The sequence below is a fragment of the Crassostrea angulata genome, chromosome 6 (assembly GCF_025612915.1).
Source record: "Crassostrea angulata isolate pt1a10 chromosome 6, ASM2561291v2, whole genome shotgun sequence".
Lineage (NCBI taxonomy): Eukaryota > Metazoa > Mollusca > Bivalvia > Ostreida > Ostreidae > Magallana > Magallana angulata.
This window is the reverse complement of record NC_069116.1, coordinates 44662397-44689668: the sequence shown is the minus strand read 5'-3', so window position 1 is coordinate 44689668 and position 27272 is coordinate 44662397. Positions and strand designations below refer to the sequence as shown.

Genomic DNA, 27272 nt, shown 5'->3' with positions numbered 1-27272 from the left:
ATGTTATAAGTTTGCCAGCGGGGTCTTGAAATTACTTCGTTATAGCCGTAAATTTGTTAGAGGCGTGTTCGTTATATACAGCAATTTTCTATAGGTTTATTTAAGATACATGTGTATTTGCCAGGACATAAATAAGAATTCTTTATCGCCGTAAATTCGCTATACACGTGTTCGTTTTATTCGAGTTTTGCTGTACCTGGTTAGTAATACAGAGCTCAGCTTATTTCATAGAATTCAATGAACTTTAAAGATCAATACCAAAAAATCACACAAACTTTTTTCAAGTTATTTCTTTATTCTGAAATACTTATTTTTAGCACTATTCACATACAATATTTCGTACATACAAAATGAATAAAAAATTTATGAGGACATTGTATATAGAAAAATGAGGAAAATGTTGAGATAAGGTTGGATCTAGAACTTTTTACTGTTCTGTTGAAGTTATTTTGGTAATCCATCCTTTGTTAATAGACCATTATCGCTTTCCTGGACACTTGGGCCTGGTCCAGGTTTTGTGTGGATGATGAATTTTAGAGCTCTAGGAATCACTTTTATGTCACTAAATGCAGTGTAATCCACCTGTCAATGAACAGATTTAGTACAAAGTTTTATATATTGGTACATGTATGTGTATTATCAGTGGATTTGGTCACAGGCTTTGACCTAAAAAAATATTACTTTTTATTGATAGATAGTTTCATGTACAGTAACTATAATAATAACAAGCTTCATCATAATCTCCATGAGATGGCGTTAATCACAAATTTTAAAGATTTATTGATAGGAGAAGCAATTGACATTATGATAATAATTCAGAGCATGTTTTTAATGAAAGAAACAGTTATATCGTAAATTCAAATGAATGACATAAACATAAACACACGTATCTGCATAAAAGTAGTAAGTAGTTACGATAGTAATGATAGTAAATGTAGGAAGTAGCGATTGGAGGGTAATTAACTATTAATTCCGCAAGAATTACGAACAGAAATTTTGGCAAATGAGTCAGTCTAAAAAATTCAAAAACCAAGACAAACCTTGTTAATATTATAGTAGCATTAAACTATCAAGACAACTTATAAAAAGATATTTTTAATGTCAACTGCCTGTGAATTGGGTTGGGTGGAGCATACATTCTTATGTAAGAAAAAAAGGCTTTTTGATATATTTTCATCAACTAGACTTTGACCCGTGCGTGCACGGATTGACATTGCATATTGTACATTTACGAAATTAATACATCGACATACCGCATTGTTGACATTTACATAACAAAGCTAAAGGCCTACACTTTCCTTTGTTAGGATAATCTATCTATGTCTCGGGAAAGGCTCTCACCATCGTTAAAGTGCCTCCCCCCTTTACCCGTAATGTAGCAGAAAATTGCAGAATCGCTCCGAAACGATTTTGGAGAAAAATTAATGAAGTTGCATTGAAAATAACAGTCAAATTAATCATAATAAACTTTTTTGAGACTGTAAATACCTTTCATCTAAAAATTTAATCCATATAATGGAAAAATTCAACACTTTTTCACCAATGTACACATATTTTCTTCACTCTTAAGAAATATAATGTGAATTTTTTGCATGGTTTTGCCATCACCAAGGCAAAAGTAAGTATTAAGTTGATATGTATATTTGTTATTTTAAAAGTTCTGTCATAAGATATGATAAATATATTATATGAACAGAGTATATAGATCAAATTTTCAATGAAATTTTACACGTATTTGTATTATCGTTTCTGAGTTTACTCATGAAAATATGATATTGTGGAAACATAAAGATCCCGTAAGCGAAAATGTATTGCGCACGCGAACGATTGTAAAAAAAAATCTAGATGATTTCCGTAATTTTTTCTTTAGGAGTTTTCGTTGATTATTAATTAGCGACGCTTGATTGAGAAAAAATAAAAACAAATTGGTAATCTTCAAGTACCAATGATGTTTTAAAAATATATAGAAAATAAAAGACAGTACTCTTCTGATTTATCGGTATTGAAAGCCAAAAATTCGAGTCTATTACTTTAATATAGTAGTATAGATATGGATATTTAAAATGTTGACCTGCTTTTTTTCTAAAGGTGTGGGAAATGGAAATAAACATGTTTAACATTTGAAATACCATTTTCCTGTTGTATGAAAGACACAGGATGGGGCTCGAAATGAGAGCAATAGTTTGAGCTAGACCTTGCCCAGTATATATCATAAAACAGCAATTTTAACGATCTCCGATTCTCAGCAATGTTCGATAACTCTAAATTATCCAGAATTTTTTAATTCGTACCATAAATCTGCCTCTTTTATAGACAAATTTAATAAGTCTTAGAATTGTTAATATGATGCTAAGCCATTCAACTGACAGTTGGCTTAGTAGCTCCAGAGACTTACTATGAGGAGGTAAAGGAGTTCACGCCACCGGTGCAACTTTTTTTTTCTAATTTGATCTCAACTTGTATACGTTATTTATTTTAATATATTCATCGTGGTCAAATATGCAATATTTTTGTATAATGCACAGATACCATCAAAACATTTCTTTTTATTTCATTTCATTTTTAAAGTTTGAAGGATAAATAACATTTTTAAAATGAAAAAAATACTTTGAGGCTGAGGTTCAGAGAACCTTAATAAAATGTAATACCAGCCGGTATACCAAAGAGCTAAGCATGTACATGTATGACCAACAAAGATGGGCTCATTGAAATTTAAACATTAGTAGGCAAATTTGGTTATGGATACAATATTTTAGAAATAAATTTGATTATTTCAAACATTTGAATATCTATTTCATTTTATCATCATGGTTTTTAAATATTCATATTAAATTTTACACTTGGAGCCAATATGCAACCCCCCCCCCCCCCCACCAAAAAAAAGAAAGATATTAAATATTTAAATATTAAAACAGCAGAAATATCAATGAGAGTTTGATGTAAGTGATTAGTAGGAAAGAAAAATTATAGATAGTAGCTACTGAGAACCTGATGAATTAATTTTTCAATGTTTAAAGCATGTCCAAATATTGTTCATCAGCCTAAACTGCAATTGTATAGATATTGAGGCAAAGTGTGATTTTTACAGAAATTCATCTTCAGGGTATACATGGGTTAGAGTTTAAAGTAACTTATCAAAACCTTTTTTTTTTAAATCCTTTTGCTTAAATGTCATACAAAAGAATGAAAATAGTTGAACATGACCTACATTGAACTATGAGGCATGTTTTTTGTGTTGTATATAACTCTAATATGTACGTCTGCCTCCCAAAACATGTATTTACTAAGATTTGAGAAAAAAAAAATTGATACATTATCTTTAAATCAAATGCTTAAAACTTACTTTGTGGATTAAAAAATTATCCTTATTCACAGAAAAACGAAACTCTTGCAAATATTCATATTGTCACCGATTGGCTATGGGGTGCATGTTGCTGAGAGCTGATCATGGTAATAAAAAAAATATCACAGATACTTTTTCTTTTTTTATGTCTGTCAAGTTCTAAGATATACATACATCATGAACAAGAGGCCCAGTGGCCACATTGCTCACCTGAGCAACAATAGCTCAAGTGAAGGACTACCTATATCACACTCTCCTAGCTGCAGAACTGTAGCTCCACAGGAAATTAAGGTTAAAGGACTATGGAAAACTTTTACTATAGATTTACCACTTTACTTCCTTTAAATGTTTTCCTAAACACCCTAACCAACCTTTAAAAGTAAATTTTTAAAATTTCAAATAGGGATCAAGAGTCACAAATTTTAACCAGAAGATTGCGTAATGGAAGTGTCAACAGTCAACCTGTCCCCTGAAAGTGTCAATTAACTGTCAACCATCGACCTGTCCCTGGTCAACATCAGAACATAAATGTGAAAATATCATCGATTATCAACCATATATCTGTATGTGATGAAGGAATACCTCAATACAATATTTATAAAAGAACTACTTTTTCCTTAGATTGGAGTTGAGCCTTATAACTAAACAAACCACACTTTCATTTCACAGGGCTTGTGAGGGTGTTTAAAAGATAATCAGAGGCAAGTAAAGTAATGACATCTGGCTCTGGGGCCATAAAACTTAGACGAACTTACTTTTGATCTAAGTCTCACTTTTACAAAAGGAACATAAAGTGGAAAAGTGAGACTGAGGTCAAAAGTAAGCTAAGTTTTATGGCCCCGGGGCCAGAAGTAAAATGTATCAAGAATTTTTTGGTATTAAAATTAGTTAAACTAGAAAACTGACCAGTCAGGAAGGGCCCCGCTATGACAATTAATACAGAGAAGTGAAAAAAATCTTTGAATTCCATCATCCTCTTTATATTAACAATGATGAAAAATAAATGCCCGGCAGAAGATGTAAAGAACTGGAATATATAGGATCTCGTGATTTGTAGTTGGATATGATTAAGTTCATCCAACAATTAAAGTGTTTTTTTTCTTGAGCATTAGTGAGGGGATAAAACACACAAGTTGGATAAAAATCATATTATACTACAAATCATATGAGATTCTATTTATCCCATGTTTTAAACACCACAATCAATGTTTACACTGTTTATAAAACTCCACATTATTTTACTTCATTATGCCTATGCAAATCCCATTGTAAAGTCACAACTGTGGGATATCAAAGAAATATCCAATGAGTCATATCCACGGGATAAAGGGGGTTAACATGGGATGAAATAAAATTTGTTATTAAAAAAACAAAGAATTGATACCAATGCAATGATACCTAGGCTTTGTCTCAACTTCAAACAAACATCACTTGCAGACACATGTGTACGGTAATACATATAACAGATAAAAGACAGACCTTAGATTTTCTGAAACAGACAAGATAATTAATCTCAGGGGATTAATTATCCTGCTCTCATCCATTTATTGAATTTAATCAGGGCTTACAGAAGGAACATTTTCAGGTACTATTCTTAAGTTTCCTTTAATATAAACATAGCAACCTAAAACAACAACACCACCAAAAGATCCATTAAAAAAGAAAAAAAAAATCAAAAAACTGATATCTAATAATTTTTTTCTAAATTTATTGTAATTCATAATTTTTTTTTTATTTTACAGAATATAAGTATTTGGACTAGAATGAAATATATTCTTTATCAAATACCATCCTTTAAACTGAGGGGTAAAAATATTAGGGTGCAGCTCATGGAATGAGAGTAAACAAACATCAGTGCAGACAAAGGTGTTCATTAATCTCTATATGACAGATAGAGATAAGCCTCTAAATTTTCTGCAGCAGGCAAGATAATTAATCCCAGGGGATTAATTGTTCTGCTCTCTCATCCTTTTTTCCTAAATTTACAATAAGATTTTTTTTCAGAAATGACAGAATGGGGTTATTATCTGATTACCTGTTAAAATTAACAGCATTAAGGCAGAAAAAAAATAAAATAAATAATTAAAAAATAAAATAGTGAAAAAGGATATCTTAATATATATCTTGATTTTAGAATTCAATAAAATTATCATAAATCATTGTGTACGGTATTTTAACCCAAATAAAATATGATTATTATTTTTTAAATCCATATTTCAAAGAATGTACACAATACTACACATCATTTAAAATTGACCCTAACTTCAAAACAAAGTTCATTTGCAGACACAGGCAGTGCAGTAATAAATCTCAATGTGACAAATAAAGATAAAGCTTAGGATTTTCTTCCTGTGGAAGGTTAATTAATCCCAAAGGACAAATATTGCACAGCCTTCCATGTATACAATGGTAACATTCTCAGCAGTTATCTCTCTTTGCCCATTCATTCTCAGCAGTTATCTCTCTTTGCCCATTCATTCTTATGCATAGTTAGGAATCTAACCCACCACCCCAGCTGCAAACCAGAAGACATAGAGAACCAAACTTAGCATCAAAATATGTATTTCTGCCTACTGAACTACCATACCAAATTTGAACTTGATTGGGCCACCATAAAAAAAGTTATTAGAAAAAATCAGGAAATTTGTGGACGGAAGAGTGACAGACGGATGGACAGAAGGACGGATGGACAGTGATTACTATAGGGCACCCGCAAATCCTTGCGGGGCCCTAATAATTCCAAAACCATGCACAACACTTTGTGTGCAATACTGTGGAATAATTTTTATTTGTGGGGGGTTAATGTTCATGGGCAGCAAAAATTTCCCCTAATAAGCTAAGAACATTTATCCCCCACCAACAATGATGATTCCACAGTAAATATACAGTTTTTTGTAGGAATGGAACCGTAGCTCCACGATTTGTCCATCTTGCTGAGCTATCGTTATGGGGGTAGCCCTGTCCTACTTACATGAGTGTCATGCTTCCCTGGCACATGAATCCCTCTGATGAAATGTGGGTCCGAGTTGGGATAGAAATAATGCAGAATATCAAGAACTGTGGGTACATCTTTTTCTTGCATAAACACAAAGGCGTTTGGTCCTGCATCAAAGCTGTAGGCAACCTATCAATGAAAAATGTCACAAAGAACTTTGTAAGCAAGTCTGTATTAAATTGAACAAAATTCTATGTACAACTAGAAATATTGATCGACGCATGTGTAAATCAGAAATTGTGTGTACACAATAGTTATTGTACCAATGTGTGATCTTGCTTCATATGGACAAAACCATAATAAAAATGTTAGCCACATCACTCAACTGGGCAACTGTGTCTTTTGATAGCTAGCAATATACATGTTTTGTAGTATTTTTATATAAGCAGGGTACAGTTTTTCCAACTCAAATTCAGTACTATTGAGGCTCTTGTTCAGTTTTGAAGTCTTCAACTTACCACATGTTTGTTTGACCTAAGTACATGTATACTAGTATATAATATCCATCCAATAAACGTACACGTAAATCTATGTGTCTTTATAATTCTTGCTTACAGAAAATAACTATCATATTCTGCAAAGATATTTTTCTACACAATTTACAGAAATTTTGGTCACAGTATCCTCCTCAGAAAATAACCTATACTACTATATTAAAATAATAGACTCGAATTTTTGGGCTTAAATACAGATAAATCGGACGAGCACTCATGTGACTGTCTTTTGTTTTCTATATTTTAAATACCATTGGTACTTGAAGATTACCAATTTTTAAAAAAATTTTCTCAATCAAGCGTCGCTAATTAATAATCAACAAAAATTCCTTTAAATAATCTGGAAATCATCTTGATTTTTTGGATTTTACAATCTTGCGCATGCACATTACATAGATGTTAAATCACGGGAGGCTCTTTAGTTTATGTTTCCACAATACATGTATTACATTTGCATGGATACACTCAGAAACAATAATACAAATACGTGTAAATTTTCATTGAAAATTTGCTATATATTCTGTTCATCAAAGAAAATACAGGAGATAACTGTACCTCAGTGCATTTAATATGAAAAATCCTGAGGTCAACATGGTGTGTAAATTTGAAGAGGGTAAAAAAAATTGGTGAAAAAGTGTTGAGTTCTTCATTAAAATGAGTTAAATTTTTAGATGAAAGGTATTTACAGCCTCAAGATGGTTTGTTATGAATAATTTGACTGTTATCTTCAATGCAGTTTCATTTATTTTCTCCAAAATTGTTTCGGAGCGATTCTGCAGATTTTTTTTGCTACATTACGGGTATATGAGAGGCATTTTAACTGTTGTGAAGGCCTGTTCGAGACACAGTAAGATTATTCTAATCTAAGCAGAGTGTAGTGAAATTAATAGCATTATTGTAAGCTTAAAGCTTGATTATGTAAATGTCAACACTACGGTGTGTCGATGTATCTATTTAGTGATCGGATATCATATGTAATATGTCAACCCGTGTACGCACGGGTCAAAGTCTAGTTCTTATAACGAAAACAAACTTGATTCTATACTATCCATGAAATTCCCTTTGTGTCCCCCAAAAATTCTGATCCTCAGTGCTCATAGTATATATATTCTATAACTTTAAATTTCTTTCTTAGCTTACCACCATATCAATTTTGGCAAATTACAGCCTCTCTTTGCTTCAACATTTTTTAATGAATATTTCTATATAATTCAATAGGAAGTACGTCATAATATATTTATTTATTCATTCAAAAATTCAACCTTGAGCAATACAGCCCATCAGTTTACAATATTTAATATACAGTTAGAAGCCATAATTGTGACCCTCTCTGCCCACAGATATTTTGATTCAGTTATAACAAAAAATCTTCATAATGGCTTAATGTTTCTACATTAGTTCTGTAAATTATAGCTTCCCTTCTCTGTACTAAATTTTTGTGTATTCAATAAACTGATTTCTTAACACAATTTCTACTATTGATAAACCCCTCCACAGTAAAAACTCTAAACCAAGTTATGATTACTTGCATTGAACATCTGCCTTTAACCCTTTAACCTTAATTAAGGGGGATGTGCGGCCATCTTTTACATTTAAAATGAAAAATGTAAACATTTCTTGAACTGGCTTGTTTCTGTCCAAAACTTACTAAAACTGTTGTCAAAAGATACAAAAGCAATAAATATGACATTAAACATGTTGTTTTGTAAACATATTATGCACGTAAGGACAGAACAATGCATTTCAAAAACACTTAGAACTGCTGAGCTACAGACTTAAATCAAAAGATTTAAAAATCTGAAAAATATAAAAGGAGGTCATTAGTGTCCACTCTTCAACGATTTGTTGAGAAACAGAGATGGGGTAATGGTAATTTGTAATGGTAATTGAGTGTAATTAATTACAAATTTTGATGTAATTGAAAGTAATGTGTAATTGACCTATTTTTCAATTACATGTCATGGTAATTTAATTAATTACTTTAAAAAAGGGCATGTAATTCAAATTACTTTTCAATTACTTTCAATTACACACTGATAATTGTATAAACAAATAAGAAAGCTGTCCACTATCCATTGAACCCCCTCCCCCACTTCTAATAGTACAAAATTATAAAACAATACAAGTACAAGATCAAGTTAGAAAAAGACTTAAAGCGCATTTAACTTTTACCAAATATATACATGCAGTTTTTTAAGTATATAAACATTTTCACTTATTCACTAATCATGAAGTTCCTAAATTTATGTTAAATATGAATACCAATGTTTCTAATATTTATCAGGGACCTAATAGTTTTGATGGCATGCTCAATCTCTTTTACCTAAAAATTAATTATTTCATTGATTGATGTATTAACTGAGTTTGAATACTTTTATTTTATTTTACAAATAAAATCAATGTTATAAATTTGAACTGTATAAACTATTAGGTCATGTTTTTAAATTTCCAGTTTGCCTAGAGCTATGGCTTCAGTAGAGTTTTTAAGTTTTTCTTGCCAAATCTTGGTGGGTTCCCTATAGTCTGTTTGTATTGTAATGTATTGTATGGATTGTTGTAAACTGATGGGCTGTATTGCCTAAGGTTAAATTTATGAATAAATAATAATATATAAATGATCAATAGACCATTAGGTGTGAATTTTGTTTTGATAACAATTATAAAGTCTCTACCCCAGATTTACCTAACCTGTATTTTTACAATTTATAAAGAACAATTCAGTAGTGATAAATGTTTATTTTCAGTATTCTAGAAAAGACAGGTAGACATGATAGATGTAGGTTAGGGAACATGGAAACTAAACAATTAATAATCATTAAAGGAAACTGTAAAAATTTGTATGTGCTGTTTCAATCATTAGTAAATTTTCATGTTAATTTGTACATGTCTTACTTGCTTTGATTCAATAATAAAATGTATAATTTGTAAATGTAATGTATAATTTAATTAATTACATTTGCAAAGTAATTGTACTTTAATTAATTACATTTTAAAATCTTTGTAATGGGAATGGTAATTTCATTGAAGGTTTTAAGCAAGTAATTGTAATTTAATTAATTACTTTTGAATGTAATTGACCCCATCTCTGTTGAGATGCTTATTTAAGTTGCAACTTTGTCTCAAGAGAGGGTACCCTATTCTTAAAATGAGTCTCAAAAACCATCAATTTGCACGAGATATTTTTGTCTGTGTCTATTGAGGTACATTGAAGTCATTTTTTTTTTCATTGAAAAATATTTGTATGTGTGTGGAAAATCATGACTACATCATCTATGAATGCATAAATGATCAGAAGGATTGGAATAATTTACCATGTTGGAGCTATTGTCTTGGTTGATGGCATGGACAAGCTGCATGATGTGATGGGAGGTGTCGGTGAGGTAGGAGATTGGAGGGTATGTGTCCAGACACACAGCATGGAGTTGATTACTGTCCTAAATGTGAAAAGAAAAATCACTTTGAGACAACTACCTGGTACATGTACTGTGGAATCATTTAAAGTCATGAGGGCCAATTACTGTTATCCTGTATTGAAATTTGTTCTTACATTTTCGTGGGGACATAATTTGTTGGATTCATTTTTTTTAATAGTAGATCAAGTAGATATACAATACTGTAAATTCCTTATATAACGCGAGTACTTAATTCTGCAATACCGCTGTTTTGAATCAAATCACGAGAATATAAAATCGCAAATGCGGAACTTTTATCCTCATTGCTAATAGTATTCAGCTCTCAGAAAATAATGGCGAAATTTTAAAATCCCTAAAAGGTGCTTCCTGCAATTTTACGCAAATATTAATTCCTTTCGTTTAATTAGGAATTTACAGTATCGATAACATTTCATAACTTGTTCAGGATGTATAATTGTGGCCTGGGTGATGTATACCCATGAAAATCAAGCCGCCATTAATGTATTGATTTTCAATTCATAAGTATCTTGTTTAATAGATAGACATTTTCAATGATCTAACATACCTTGACTTATGACAATACTAAAACTTCATAAAAGTCCCCAGCAAATGTTCGCTGCAATAGCAGGAAATGAAATGAAAGTTAAGTTATTCTTCCATGTTTGAACAGCATATACCGGTAGTACCTTCATAGTTATTTCAGCAAATGAATGAAAATCCTTTCTGAGAATGGCTTTCTTTATTCTCTCTATTCTTTTTGGCACCCCTTGTAGTCTCTGGTGAAGTAGATCAGAAGTTTCTACACTCGTCTGCATCCCTACTGTACTTGCTGTGTGTTTTGTCTGGTCTGAGACCTGAAAGAATCCAAATGATTTTAATATTTCATCATTAGGTCAGAAGGAGGGATAATTAATCTTTGCTTCTGTTTGTCATGATTTCAAGGCAATAAAAACTAACAACAAAATGAGTTAAAAGTTCAAACGTGTTCAAAGTTTCACAATCCCTGCATCAATTCTACTCTGTTATTCTGAACACACATATTGGACCCGGGTTTAATATTTCGCATTACCAAAATATTATATGACACCAGTACATCATAATATATACCGGTACAATATATGTGTGTTATATTATATGAATTATATGAATGTGCTTGATTCTTACCACAAGTATTAGAACACGGAGCTCTGGCCAGTGTGTTTCTGGAGCTATCTGTTCAGTCGATGAATCCTCCCCATCCTCTGCATCTCCTTTGTTCCAGATGACAAAACCCCCATGGATGCTTCGACAAGCACTGCCAGAGCCCAGTCTGAAAGCAGAGTATTACAAAATAAACAGTATTAGAAGTTTCTGGAAATCTTGATACAAGTGCTTACATAATCTATCACTGTAAAAGTGGTTATTTACGCATGAGGGAAATTTACACTAGTTACGTGGTACGCTGAAAACCGTGTAAAATACCCCTCAAGTAAGGTAAAAAAAATTTTTTAACTTTACAGTAGTAAATCACACATCTGCATATTTAACACCCATGCGTATTGTTTGTCTATAGAAAACACGTACGTAACCACCAGCGTAAATAACCACTTTTACAGTATAGATATTACTGCCAGCTAGTGCACATGATAACTGCAAATCATTTTGAAAATCTTACTGTCTAAGAGCTATACACTCGAAAATGCTGTTTGTTTTCTTATGATCCAATATATTGTTCAGCATAGTATTGTTTAGTATTGTATAGTACATGTACTTGTATTAGCATTGTTTGACTACCATGAATCCAACATGTCTCATCTTTATTAAGATACACAATACCCTATAACTCATAACCTGGCTATTTTGGAAATATCTCCTTCCACTCCATACAACTTTGACAGAGCATACACTGAAAAAGAAAAAAAAAACAATTTAAATTGCCATAATTCCTGGTTATCCCAATATATGTGTATCTGATAAAAAGCAATGTCATGGGAAGACAACTTTTACTGAACAAAGTTATTTGACCTTGACTTTAATAAAAGAATTCTTGTGTACTCTCAGGTAGTATCTATGCATGCAATCTTTGAACAAAGTCAATGAGCTTCATGTCCATTGCTGTTTTGAAGAGACAAAGGTACCTGATAGTTGACTGGTTTGTTGGTACTAAGACTGCTCATGACCTAAGTGAGTCCCATGACCTTGGCCTTAGCAATTTGATTCAATTTAAGCCACACACCCACATCCCACAATCTAGATACATGTATATAAGCAATCTTTATTTATTTACCAAGACAAGCATATCCAGCAGCAGAGGATGCCAGCCCAGCAGCTGTGGGAAAATTGTTTTCTGAGCAGATATGCAGTTTCCATTGAAGTTTCTCATTAGGTTGATCACCATCAATCTTGCGTTTCCTGCACAATCTTTTAACTAAATATATAATATAAAGTTGCACACTCAGAATGTTATTTCATTCCAAGCTACCTAAAACAAAGGATTATATAACATTTTTGATTAAGTTTTCTTGTTATTTCACAAATGGGATAATCTTATTACTTTGCCCTGAAAATTGCTGAATCGCACTGGAAATAGTTGTATTGCCCTCCCCAAAAAAGTATTTTACAGGAAATGGTAATATTGCCCTCCCGAAACTGTTATATCACCCATGTGTGCAATAACTCTGCATATTGATTACGTCGGGTTTGAAATTTAGCTAAGCAAACGTAAATAGTTCCTCACCGGTTCTTCGAAAGTAAAAAAATGTCAGGACAGTGTCTGCTATTCAGAGAAACTTATATTGTTTAATTTGAAAATTCATCTTCTTTTTGAAAGCACCGATCGACATTTTACCCAAAAATTGATTTGTAAGATATGAAGATGCATTAATAATTAAGATACACCTGTTTATGAGGTAAAAGTATTCTTAAACACATTTTTATTTTTAAAAATGTTATATAACATATATTACATGTCTTCTCGGGCAACAATACCAGAATATTTGTGCCTTCAGCATCGGGCGACATAACACTCCAGGGCTTTCCTATATATGTATAATGTTTTACAACTTTCTTGTATTATGATTTACAGTGTGGCATTGTATGGGAGTCATTAAGATTTATGTACTAAAGCCTTTACGAATTTACGAAATACAATTCATTGAAAGTGTTGGGTATATTATCTTGATGAAATTCCAGACCATCAACGTTTTCTTGACATTGTGGCAGTTCTATTGTTGACTGTTGGTCTGTATTTGCCATGTTTGTAAACAATGATCAAATGTTAAAAAAAAAATAAAATGTTTTTCCTACCCTCTGCCACATTTTAAAGATGGAATAGGAAACACACAGAATGTATTTAATATATTCATTTTACTAACACTCATTGGGAAAAGCAGAGATGTGTTTTGCACCAATTATGAACCAATTAAGTTGCGACTTATGTCAGTCGGGTCAAATCCAACACTTTTGTTTTGGGGTTCAATATATCATTTGCATTACCATGAACCAGTAAGAACAAGAAAGAGGATTCTACATTATGCAGAGGATTATACTCTGCCTGATGAAGTTCTGTGGTGTCATATATAATTGTGAACATCAATTTTCATAGATTATTGACAAGTAAATATCCCAGTTTCATTTCTGGCCTATGATCCTATCAATACATGATAAGATATAATTGCAAATTGTGGATCAAACTCAACGACAAATTCCATGAAAATTGGTAGTCAATGAATATGAATTAAACAACTGTACACTTACTTTGGGAGATCACGGATTGTAACCTTGCATTTTTCATTGACTGTTCCCTGTTAAAACAATTTCAGGAAAAACAATTTAGGTACATACTGCAGTATATGTTTGTATAAACAATAATGTCATTTTATATTAGATACATGCATCATGACATTGCATGAAATTATATCATTGAATCTCATTAACTTGAAGCTATAAAGGGCCATATCTTTGAAGAGTACCCCGGCACAATGTATATTCTTCCAATTTTTGAAAAGCTGATATTATTTGATATATTTGATAAATTTTAGATTTTTTATGCCTAATTGAGGCCAGACAAAATTATTCAAGAAAAGTAAAATTCTCTCCTTAGCTTGTACACCTGATGATCAATATTTTAGAAACAATTTGTGAAATTAACATTAAAAAAGACTATTTATTGTCCTCTATCAAGTCTTTATAACAATTTTTAATTGCACAAAACTTTAAAATCTTATCATAATTTGATTTTAAATTTTAAAGTCTCGCTTTTAATTTTCGGACATATGTAAATAACATGAAACTTTGATAAAAATTTGGTGTCTTCCCACTTAGCCAACATTTTGAAAAAATACAGGTAAAATACAGGTAGATCTGTGTTGGCTAAGTGGGAATGGGGTGTAGGTTGAGAACAAATGAATTTAATTACAGGTAAGCTATAGTTTGTTTTCACATAAAAAGGGAATCGGAGGAAAAAATAGGCTCGCCTTCAGAAGAATAAATATGATTTGAGCATCTGCCCCAGTATATTTTTTTATTTAATTTATTCCAATGAAAATGTTATTTTAAAATTATGATTTTTTAGTAATTAACTGTTACATATTTTCACTCACTGTATGCTTTAAATTGAGCTATATAATTATATAAATCTTGGATTGTCTATTAATTGTCATCATATTTTGAGTAAATTTTTTTAGTCGAGTTAAACTTAGCCTTAAAAATAATGTAATTATAAAAATACCGTTGGAAATTATAGCTATAAATCATATGGGTTTATAAAATTTCAATTTTTTTCTTCAATATTCTATGGCTTATAAAGTTATATTGAGTATTTCCAATCTACATGATAATAAAGGAATAAGGAATCATTCTTTGAGTATTATAAGGTGATAATTTTGGTCGGGACGTGATCACATCCAATAAAGCCCGAAGAAATTTGATCACTTCACATTTAATTGGATCGATTGTGTGATGATGAATACATAACTAGTTAAGAAGATAAAATTCTCCTCTGTCGTTCTGTAGAAAGTTGACTTGAACCTGAAGACAGGCCATTTTGATTTGATTTGATTTTTTAATATCTTTCAACTAACAGTCCATAAAACAGTTAAGATCTTATAATTCTGAGGCTTTTGATTCTGTAAACTAATTATCATAATTATGCTTACTTATTTAGTCTACATTCTTTAAAAACTGCTGATCGATCTCATTTATGTAATTATACATCCCAATTTAAACAGTTTATAATTATTTACTTAAATGTTTTAATCATACATGTATGTGTATTGGTTAATTCATACAACAGGTTTTATGTAATCATCTTGCAGAAGATTGCTTATCTATATTTTTTTTTTTTAAATATTCTATTGTTAATTTTATTTATTTTTTCTGATATAGGCAAAATAAATGTTTGTTTTTTTTAAATAAATAACATAACAGATTTAAAGAAGATTTATGTGTCATTTAATTGGTATTAAAAGTATATTATATATATTATATTTATTATTACCAGTATTTCTCTAAATAATTTATGCATCATATTATATTATTTTTAAAAATGTTATCGTTTATTTGTTTTCATCAAACTATTATTATGAAATTGATGACAAATACATTTGCATGTGAAAACAGACTATAGCCTCCTGATCACTCAGGTGTGAAAATCAAAATGTTGGCCAAGTGGGAATTGAGAATTTCAGAATGTTGGCCTTTCGGTATTTTATGTTCTCGCAATTTGATGGAAAACAGCTAAAATGCGGAATTAAGTACTCAAGTCAAATAAGGAATCTACAGTAGTTGAATACAAACTTTTGTTGTTGAGTTAATCAACTAAATTAAATACTCATTGATGTGCAATATCTTATAACTAATTGTATTCAAACTGATTAATTAATAATCCATTGAACTGTCAACAAAATTACATGTCCTTTGAATTGTAAATTTTCATTCAATCTACGAAAATTAATGCCCATCATGAGTGTTGATAGAACCATGCAGTATTATAGGCGAGTTTAGATGGTTGATTCGAGTTTTTTTTGGATTCTGACAAATTAAGGCATCTATTTTGCATTGAAAGACAATAAAAGATACAAAGGTTTTAAGTGGTTTAAGATTTTCACATTTTCTTTGTACATGAAATTGAAGACATCATGATTTTTTCTGTTGAAAATAAGTTTATATTTCATGTAGGCTTACTTTTCAACCATTTAAACTTAAACTGCTGAATTACTTTACCTGTTAATAACATGTTTATAAACAATTAAATGCTTTGTAAAATATTTCTTTTATGCATTTAATCGGTTTAAATGTGGTTGCAACAATGTTAAGTGTATGGAGAACTCAAAAGCTGATTCAGATATACAAAGTTTTGCTATTAGAATTACAAAGCTACAAACCTCCCATTCAACCACATTTTGTCTTCCTTAAAATTTCTACTGACAGCTACTGTAGCTCTGGCCCTTAACTGTCAATACAAGCAAAAAAGTTATCTTATGGGGTTTTTGTTTAACCAAATCACACTTATTATTGACTTTGCCCCATTATGAATTTGCCTATATGTACATGTAGGTGTGTGTTTAATTTATCATAATTGTACTGAAATTTGTTACTCTATTCATTTACCTTAAGTTTGATTAAAATATTTGAAATAAAAACTGGCATCCTTGGCCTTTGATTATTGAAATATATATGACTTAAACTATAAAACAGTGTGTTAATTTACAATAAATAACTTTATATAACTCTAAGATATCATGTTAATTTACCACACCTCCTCTTGGTTAAGTGTAACACTGACTGAAGAATTCAATGGCAAGATCAGCTTCTCATCTCTCTTTCCCCCTGTAAATGAATCATAAAATCTTTGAATAAAAAAAAAATTCTAAAGGTATTCGATATTCCACCCCATGAGACACTGTTGTGACCCAAAACATACCATGGGGAACAATTGTTTCACACTATTTATATGTTGTTTGATGGACACCCTAGACTTTTTATGCACAATGTTTCCTATTCATTATCTATGCTCTTGATTGTCTTAATTCAATTCCATTATATTTATAAGGTCCTTGTTCCTAATCTGAAAGGTACAATGTACCATTTTTCAGAAATATTTGAAAAAGAGAGTGCTAATTTTTATACTTCATTACTTGTCCTTATCCCTCAAATATTATGAAAAACATTTTATAAATTTTATATATAGGTGGATTGATCTATTTGATGTATGCATGATTCATAAACAATGCAATCTCATGTTTCTCCATCTTAGCATAAGAAACCAGAAATACAGTTTTAATTGATAAAAAAACACCATAAAACCAAAACACTGTTAAGATACCCAAAATTTAAAGTATTCATGATTTTCCCAATCAATATCAATCCCCTAACTCAGTAACTGCAAAATCAGCAACCTTCCTAAATTCAGTAACAGAAAAATCAGCCACTTTCCTAAATTTCAAAAGGCCTCTGTACTATAATGAATTTTATGAGTCATTATTTTAAATAAAATAGTTATGGTACACTAGTAGCAGCTGGCTTTTCCCACATTTCATCAAAATATTTCAGTGCAATAGTTAAAATATCACACAATTCTTCAAATATCATTATGTTTACCGACACTGTATGCTATAATAAAATTTTGGAAGGAAAAAACCCAAAACAAATATTTCAGAAACCGAAAGCCTTCCTAATGATATCAAAGCATGTGCATGTGCCATACACATTGTATATTTCGAGGAAATTCGAAAATTCTATTTTTTCTAAACTAAGAAGAAAATCAAACTATAATTATTGGCGTTTTGAGCCAAATACATACAATACTTAATGAGAGCAATATTCACAGGCGAATCACATGTCACCCACTCAACATCATCAGGAGCAAGCTCCATTTCGAATCAATCCTCAATCCGGAAATAATATTATTTCGGTTTTCGATGCTACAATTGTAAGTGTTAATGCGTTCGTATATCATTTCGTATGAAGAAAAAAAGCAAGCGATGCTTTTTTTTCCTTTTATATACATCGCACTGCACAGAAGTGCTGCATTACTTGCCTCCTTAGATATTAATTTCACAATAAACTACACTTTAAAATAGTGTTTTTCGGGTCATTTCCGGATATTTCGAATCAGTTTTGCTACCGAAAAGGTAGATTCTATGAATGCTGGAGAAAACGTACCCAGGAGAAAACGTACCCAATTTATAGGGTACGTTTTCTCCATGTTTTCTCCAAGAGAAAACGTACCCTATGGAGAAAATGTACCCTATGAAAATAATAAATAATGGTTTTCACAGATATTCTTAAATGAAACAAAATAAAATTCACCATGAACATTTGTATCATTTGTTGCTGTTAATTGTTCTTAAATGCATACAATAATTTGTAACATACACTTACACGAACATGGCCTGAGCATTTTAATTAGTCGACAATTAATCCACCATAAACGGAACCGTTAAATAATTAGTTTTTATTGCAATCTCATTTGGAGAACTAAATGATGAGTATCTGAAGAAGTCGATATCGCGTTTTTTAAAACATTTTTTTTTTTAAATTATCTATAAAACAAAGTTGCTTTAATAAAAACCAAGTCCAAGTCTTTTAAATATTTGTTTGATTCATATATATGGAAAGTACTACGAGATGTAACATTGAACAGTCAATTTGCTTCCGACGCCCGACTGACATGTATAATGTGTGGAGAGTGAATATTTTTACCTCATATATATGCACGGGGAGGCAATACATAATATTACATAATAATAACTGCTCAGGTATTTAATTGATTATCACTATAATTAAAATCAGGGGATCTTCAATTCTTTATTCGCTCAAGACCAGTTCACTGGTATTTGAGGTTCAAAATCAGTATATACAAATGTACACGAACACAGTCAAGGATCACATGTACAGTAGGAATAATAATGACAAAAAAAGTTTAAAATCACAATACAATAGGTCGTTAAAGTTGGTTTCTGGAAGAACAGACTTTGAAAATTTTCTTAATAAATATTGACAAGTATTTTAGTTTTTCTACATTAAAAGTATTCATGAGCTCGTTAAATTTTATAATATTTGGGTTTTCATAATATCTCTTGGGTAAAAACATTTTTCTGTCGTTTACAAAATGTGTACATTCTAAAATATAATGAAATTCATTCCCAATACTATTAGAATCACACATTGTACATCTCGCATAGAGACACTCAAATCGGTAAGGCTACCGATAAATGGATAATTAGAAGAAGTAGACTGATAATACTTTATGACAGGTCATTCGTACTAAAATAAAAGTTGCTACAATTATTATAAAGATATCATTCATAAAATGAATATATTTCTATACATATATGCATTGAAATATGCATAAAAGTAGCATTTGAAAATTATTTAAAAATATCAAAAACTATTAATTAGTATAATTATGATTTTCTTAGGGTACGTATTCTCTTGGAGAAAACGCACCCGGGTACGTTTTCTCCTGGAGAAAAAGCAGAAACTAGTATCCACATTGCGACCGATTTATTTGCTAAATAAGTTTCACATTTAACAAATAAAGGACCAGACTATTAATTTTCAAAATATTATCACTAGAAAACAATAAAAGATTAAGTTCTTCTCAAGGGTTAAAATGCCTGTAATAAAAAAACCTGATATCTATCTATCTATCTATCTATCTATCTATCTATCTATCTATCTATCTATCTATCTATCTATCTATCTATCTATCTATCTATCTATTAGTCGATTGATTACTTTAGAGCGATCGGCGACAGTAGCAACACCTTCTTTAAGAATGTGAACAAATGTTTATAATGTAGCTGTTCTTTTTTTATAGTTTCTTAAGTAGTTTAGTAGTAGCTTTAGATTTTGTTTTCTTTCTTTTGTACTCATGTAATTTATTTTTTGGTCCTGAAGAAGGGACTGGTTGTCCCGAAAATTTGACAATTTCTATTGTTCGTGTCGTTAGCCATTTTTAGTGCTTTTTATATTCAGTTTACTGGCTTAGTATCTATATATTAGATCCGACACTTTAAAGATGCCTAGTGTTGTTGATTCTATTCAGTGCTTTTTATATACACATACATGTATATACATGAATAGTTAATTTTTATACATGTATGTACTTATTTTTTTGAGAAATGCTGGCATATGACATTTGGACAAACACGCCATTTTATTTATTTGGGCTTCTTATTACCTATAAAACTTTTATCATCACACTTGCCCATGAAGAAGATTTAGATTGATAGCGTTAAATGTAAATAATAATTGTATACCCTCATATCAAATGTCTTTGCTAGCCAATTGTTTAAGATCCACACTGCTTCTGAGCATTGGACCGTAAACCCTTGGCTAGTGAGGATGTTTCTTTTAGTCCTTTTAATTTCATATGTGGAAAAATAAACCACCTATAGCTCTGAAACAAAGTGAAAGACGTGCTTGAAACATATTTACTACATGTGCATTTATAACTACATGTATAGTAACTTGCATATATTGTTCTCTATCATTGCAAGTCCAACGCTCCCTGTATTTTCTCACCCGTCTCTAACACCTCTGCATAATATTTTAATTCCGTCAAGCCAAAGGTAAATATACTTTTAATAATTCGGGGTTTTTCATTATCCTTCGGAAGAGAAAGTACATAGTTTTTCAAAAGTTTACAATTCTCATCCACAACTACCGGGTTTACATTCTCAGTGTAGTAAATTCTCTCCGAAACACTCATCTGAGTGTTTGTTATAGGTTCTGCGGTTCGTGAAATTTCCACACCAGAGGCGGATACTCTTGTTCCTTTAGCTATGAGAACTCGGAAGGCCCTCTTGCATCTGGACTCTCCATTATCATCGGAATATTTTCTTTCCTTTGGGTGCACCCCGTGTATGAATATGGAATCTGACGCAACCCCGTAGGAATACTTCATAATTCGAGAAGTTATTGAGAGAGGACTATGTCCATAAAGCACGGCGCCTTTCAGGACAGATAATCCGCACTCGTTTGGAATAACAAATGTTTTTCCCTTAATATTTTCCTTAAGTTTTTCTTGCAGTAGACGGGATTCGCTAAATCCACCGACCAGGATGATACTTTTTATTGCTTCGTGTTTGCGTAGTAAGTTTTGAATTTGCTCAAGTATACCACAGATTGGATGATTAAATAAACTTTTGATCAAACATGGAGAGAATTTGATTTTGTTGTCATGGAAGGAAATTGAGCCCTCCAAACCGCACCCATTCAGAACTTTGTTAATTTTCTTTGATTTCTTTTTCAACGTTTTAGAAAGCATCGTCGGCAGATTCACACTGACATTCTCCGAGAACTCTTCACAAACCAGTCTTTTCTTTGATTCAAAACTTCTTAAAATGGCCAAGTATTCCATCATGTCATTCTCTCTTAACTTTTCCATGGTTTTTTCTCCAAACACCGTTTGAAAGAGCTTAAGATACGCCTCGTCAACGCTTGTTCCTGCGTAAGGACCCCCAGTTGCCATGTGAACTTCACTTAGAGAACCATCTTCATTCAGCTCGTGAACACTAAAATCCGCTGTTCCACCTAAAAATGTTTTTTTAGTTGAATTTGCAAATGAACACTAGGATTAGGTATCAATAATCTTTCAAGTCAATATTGTTTTTGCAATGATAGGTCAAATCAAGTATACTGTTCTCGTAAGGCAATGCACATGTATATTATACGTACCTCCTATATCAGCTACTAGATATTGCACCCCTGGAGATCTTTTCAAATGGCTTGTTCCAAACGACAGATGGTCGTCAGGAACCTTCTGACAATAAAGCGAGGCTGCTTCCGGTTCAAGAGCTAATATCAGTTGCTCTGTGTGTATCCCAGCCTAGAAAAATATTCGTTAGACTACACAACGCAACACACAACACAAAATTTTACACAACGCATATGCAAATTTATTCATTGAAATACAAAACGCATTCAAATGAACAATCTATTATTTTTGTTCTTAATTACAACTTTTTTTTTAGATATATAATGATTTCAATGGTCAATGTAGTTTTTTCTCCGAAGAAAACTCAGCAGTTGTACTGGAATTTACGTGCTTTACTTATTCCATATTTTTTGTTCATCATCCAGTATAGATCCCTTCATGGTAACTTTGGTATTACTATTTTGCAGGACAAAATGACAAACTAGTAGTTTGGTGAAATATGACGTAACACTCAATGCTTCATTTAAGTCATTTAATAACCAGCTTACTAAAACTTCGGCAAAACATCATTTTGCCCCACAAAGAAAGCAGTACCGCAGTTATTGTACAGGGGTCTATTACTTCAAATATTACGAAAGATTAGAAATTTACCTTTACAGCTGCTTTCCGCATGAATAGTTTAGCAGACTCTGTCCATATAGCGGGCACAGTCAATACAAACATAATCTGACTGAGGTCTGCTAATGTTCCTCTTTCGTTCAGAGTCTGCACGAGGTGGTCCCTTAAGTACTGGATAGACATCGCAAACACGTCTATTGCTGGAAGACTTTTCCCAGAGATATCTTTTAACTCAGAATCATGTTGCATGTCCTATAATAAATACAGTAAAAAAAAGTGAAATATGAAGCAATTATGATATAATTTGGGGATATCCAACAAAAAGTGAGACAGAGTAAAAAAAAGCAACGACACTATTTGTTCATTCTGCATTACCTGGATGAAACTAGTTGCATGACAAAACATTTCATGGTGCACCATTAAAATTTTTAAAAATTTGAAAGGTATTTTTATTTATAAAACAGCATCACGTTTGGTTAAATAAGCACAGGTTATTATATAATTATGTGCCTCTGCCCTATCTCAAATGCAAGATATGTAATGTAATATCAGGAGCTCATGTATTTTATCTGTATAAATTTACTTCAAACCTCTCGTAAACACGACAAAAAGAAAGTGTGGCGAATCCTTTCAGCATGTTCAGACGAATGATATCTGAACGATGAAAATATATAGAGTACTAATCCACCTCGACAAAATATGAATAAAAGAAGGTAACGAACAACATTTTTATGTCACCAGTAGTTAATAACACTTTTAGAATATGTTTTAAAACATGAAATTTGCGAGTCATACTCCATTAATATTTTTCAAAGGTATTCGTTTTGGGAACTACAGATATCGATTTCGATATAAAACTAAAAAAAAACCAAACATATTCATTATACCTTCCAATGAAGATCCATTTTAAACCTTGAGAAAAAGAAGTAGTCCTGGTGTTTCCCCTCTGAAGCCAGATAAACATACTTATTTTCTGCTGTGTATCCGAACGAGTGAAACGATCGGTCCGGATTCAAAAGCAAACATGTCGGCGTCTTAAGCGAAGCGAGGTTGCCTTCACCAGCAAACCAAGTTTGAGGACAAAAGATTTTCAATGGATCCTGGTAAAAAGAATAGGCGTATCCACTGTAAGTTGTTCCAAAATCAAGCGCAGCAACTACTCGGAAATCAAATATTTCGTCATAAACGTCGGTGGACTCATCGGCCATTTTTTATTTTGAAGTTTTAGTGCCTTTTTCACGGTGAATCCTTTCAAGGACAAGTTATGTTACATTCACCATTGGCTATATAGCATTTCACTTCCTGAATATTTCTTAAGGAAAAAAGTATTTGTTAAAATGTACTCGAGTGGAAAAAATACCTAATTAACGAAGTTGTAAGCCGACTTTTTAAATTTACATTAAAAACCCTTTCTTATGAAAACCAAATTTGCAAATAAAGGTAACTGCATTCTAAACTGAAGTTTATTACAAAAAAAAGTCATGTATTTTACTTATTTACCCAGGTCAGCATCTCGAGTTTATCCATTACCTTTTAAGATTTTGATGATTGGCCCATCTTTCAATTGAGATTTTAGATACACCAGCTGTACACTGTTCAACATTTAATTAGGAAATATAAGGAATCATTCTTTGAGTATTATGAGGTGATCAAATACGATCGGGATAATCAAACCAAATAAAGCCCAAGGGGATATATTTGGTTATGCCCGACCGTATTTGATCACCCCGTAATTTTCAAAGAATGATTACTTATATCTATATCGTTTTCAGCAGTTTATAAACTTGTAAGGTTAAATACTGATATTAAAATAATCATTGATGAAATGTACTATATACCATACATTACAAAATCGATTCGTAGTGATATCACTGACAAAGACACTGTAAAATGTAAATATTGTACAATAATTTAAATTTTAATTCATTTTATCACGTTCACACAATAAAGCTCAAAGAATTACACTTAGGATAATGATGACGGGCTTATTTTGGACGGATTTTCTTTAATTCTAAAGATGGTTCATAATCCAACAAAAATAAACAATATATACAAGTATTACGAAACGTAAAATATATTGACTAAGACTTTCAATCGAAAAAATAGATTAATATGTACATTAATTGATTTTCTTCTGATATGCACTTTGACAAGATGGGTCACCTTGTTTACATAAGCAACATATAGCTGGTCAATGTTTATTCCAGCAACTTTCACCCACAGAACCTATCCGAGTATATTCGTGATGATATAATTTTTGACTTTTTTTGGCGATAACTTACTCATCGAAAAAGTACAGTTTGCAAAAATTGCATCAGGTTTTGCTGGCTATTAGAAACTTTTTAAATAGCAAAACAAAAAACAAAAAAACAATAGTAATAAAAAAAAACGCTTATAAATTTTGTTTGGCCATTTGCCATTCTAATTTTTAAGAAAAAAATCTAACTTTAGACCACAATTTCATTAAGAAAAGTTTGCCACGAACAATTGTATCTGACATAACATATTTCGATCCCTTAAGTTTCCCTGGACTACAAGTAGTCGAGATTTCTAAGCTCGACGTCTTAAGTCCCGTTAGAGTAAAAATTTATAATTTACATACAGAAGAACAAAGATATGGCACAATCACTATATTTTCACAGTATAGACGTAGACTAAGAGTAAGCGTTGTGGAATAAAGTTCAATTCCTTTAGAAGTTAACATCCTCATCTTTTGGTCTAAATCAATAACTTTATCTTTGACGTAGGAAATAAACCAAATCTGATGGAAAATGCTCAAAGCAACACAATATTAAAGGATATCATTGAAACAAACGGCAAAACCTGTTATAAAACCTATGACTGTTAATGCCCATCAGGTTTATTTTGTAAATCCTCTTAATATTTTTTTGATACCATTATGGGGTGCAAATATAAAAAAAAAATGCCACCACACTTTATTTGTGCTTCTTTTCAAACTTTACATAGCTGATAAGATAGATGATAAATAAAAGGTGTTTCCTGTAAGCCAAAAACACATCTTATGTGTGCGAGTCTTACGAATTTCAAAAACACTAAGTCATCTTTGAAAAAAATAAGGTTTACCGTCAAGATGAGACAAAAATCTCTGATAGATTTTAACAAGAAGAAAGTACGTTTAATATATACCTGTAATGTACATGTCTTTATAAATTTTGTTTGAGAGACAATGATAATTAATATATGGACAACCATGTTGAGTGAATAAGAATGTTTGCCGTTAATGGCTCACAACACTCTAGCCTTATTTATAATGTATACTTTAAAAAAGCAAAAAAAAAAAAAAATAAATAAAAACACCAACCCCCCCCCAAACATCAATCTTTTGAGAGGAAATATACTGTGGAACCATCATTGTTTGTGGGGGACCAATGTTCGTGGCTTTCTTAAGTAACCCTTGCCCACGAATTTACATACCCACGAACCTAATTAATATCTATGAAAATTATCCTGATTACTCTACCAACGAAATAACCTCCACAAGAACCCAGAAAATTTGGGCTACCTATGAACATTGACCCCCATGAACAAAAATGATTCCACAGTAATTGGTATTCATAAAAGAACAATTTTAATCCCGCACACTATTGTCTTTTACTGATTCACAATTCTAATTTTTCAATGAGTGTTGATTAATAAAAGACACTATTTATAGATTCTTAAAAACGATTGCATATGATTTGTTCACGTTTTGTTGTTTTTATTCTAGTGTCTCCACAACTGGTTTGAATATCGGTTTTATAAAACAAAGTTTATTTTTTTTTTACCTTTTTATGAAATGGTCAAATCTGATAAAAAATCAAAGGTCTGAGAGTACTGAAAGTCGGGGTCTTGAAAGTTTGAAGTTGTAATTGTCCTTGATTTTCTCGAATATGCTTCCAAAAATTATGAATTTTAATTGTTGTTTCAATCTACGTTAAATTGGCTTTTTGCAATTGTCTGATACTTTGTTTAAATTTTACTAAATCCCAACCTTCATAGTTGTAGAAATTTGACACAACGGTTTTTAATGTAAAATAAGACCCCATGGAATTTTTTTTTTAAAAATTACTACTAACCAGGAAAATCAAATCAACAAACAAACAAATCAGGGTAGATAATTTAAATCATTAGATTTATTCAATTTTTCGATCCAAGAGAAAATCCACAAGTCGGACGGTATCCGTTATACAAGGTTTATGAAAACTGAAAACTCTCAAACTGCTGAATTAATAAACAAAGTTAATATTTGTATACCGATAACAAAAATAAGCACCTGACGTTAGAAATATTTCTTTTTACAATAAGATTCCAAGTACTCTAACAGTAAAAAGGTTTGTCACGGTCGCCATTTTGATTTTTTTAGACCCACTTATCTGACAAGATTTTCTTATAGCGATTCATGCAAAATTAATAGGTAAAAATAAATCCGTTCGCCACTTAATACTTTTTTGTGTAAACTCGTGCATCAACTTCACGAATTACGATACAACCGTTCCGTTCATTAAAAATCATACTTCGAAAATCAGAGACATAAATAACAGAGATTGGCAACTCCGCCATTAGCTTGTAAATGTTACAGGACCAACCTTACTTTGAGAACTACAATTGCAACAGCAATCTTGTATAAGTCATTAAATTTGAACCTGATACTGAACACGAACCTGTAAATATGTTTAAGCATGTTTTATTTATAAAACATATGCAAAAAGTTTAACTCTTTATTTAGCTTTTAAATTACTTTTTTAAAACTTATTGACTTTTCATA

The 27272-nt window shown here is 31.4% G+C and overlaps 1 protein-coding gene across 1 annotated transcript; it reads right to left on the bottom strand.

Annotated features, from left to right (window-relative positions):
* Window positions 1-272: 272 nt before the first annotated feature.
* On the bottom strand, window positions 273-23785 carry LOC128189390 (heat shock 70 kDa protein 12A-like). The gene is made up of 14 exons (XM_052860987.1): window positions 23395-23785; window positions 22541-22759; window positions 21910-22060; window positions 20755-21765; window positions 16982-17052; window positions 16608-16675; window positions 13981-14027; window positions 12512-12652; window positions 12076-12130; window positions 11410-11554; window positions 10932-11099; window positions 10144-10266; window positions 6315-6467; window positions 273-582 (listed from the first exon to the last, which is right to left on the bottom strand). The coding sequence occupies exons 1-14, from the start codon at window positions 23713-23715 to the stop codon at window positions 445-447; spliced, it is 2811 nt and encodes a 936-aa protein (XP_052716947.1). The 5' UTR covers window positions 23716-23785; the 3' UTR covers window positions 273-444.
* Between the last annotated feature and the right edge of the window lie 3487 nt (window positions 23786-27272).

Coding starts and splice junctions, on each gene's coding strand:
- LOC128189390 (XM_052860987.1), bottom strand. CDS start 23,715: ATGGCCGATGAGTCCACCGACGTTTATGACGAAATATTTGATTTCCGA. Junction 10,267..10,931: donor TTGCTGAAATAACTATGAAG/GTACTACCGGTA, acceptor TTTCACATTTAG/GACAGTAATCAACTCCATGC. Junction 583..6,314: donor CAGGGAAGCATGACACTCAT/GTAAGTAGGACA, acceptor GTTCATTGACAG/GTGGATTACACTGCATTTAG.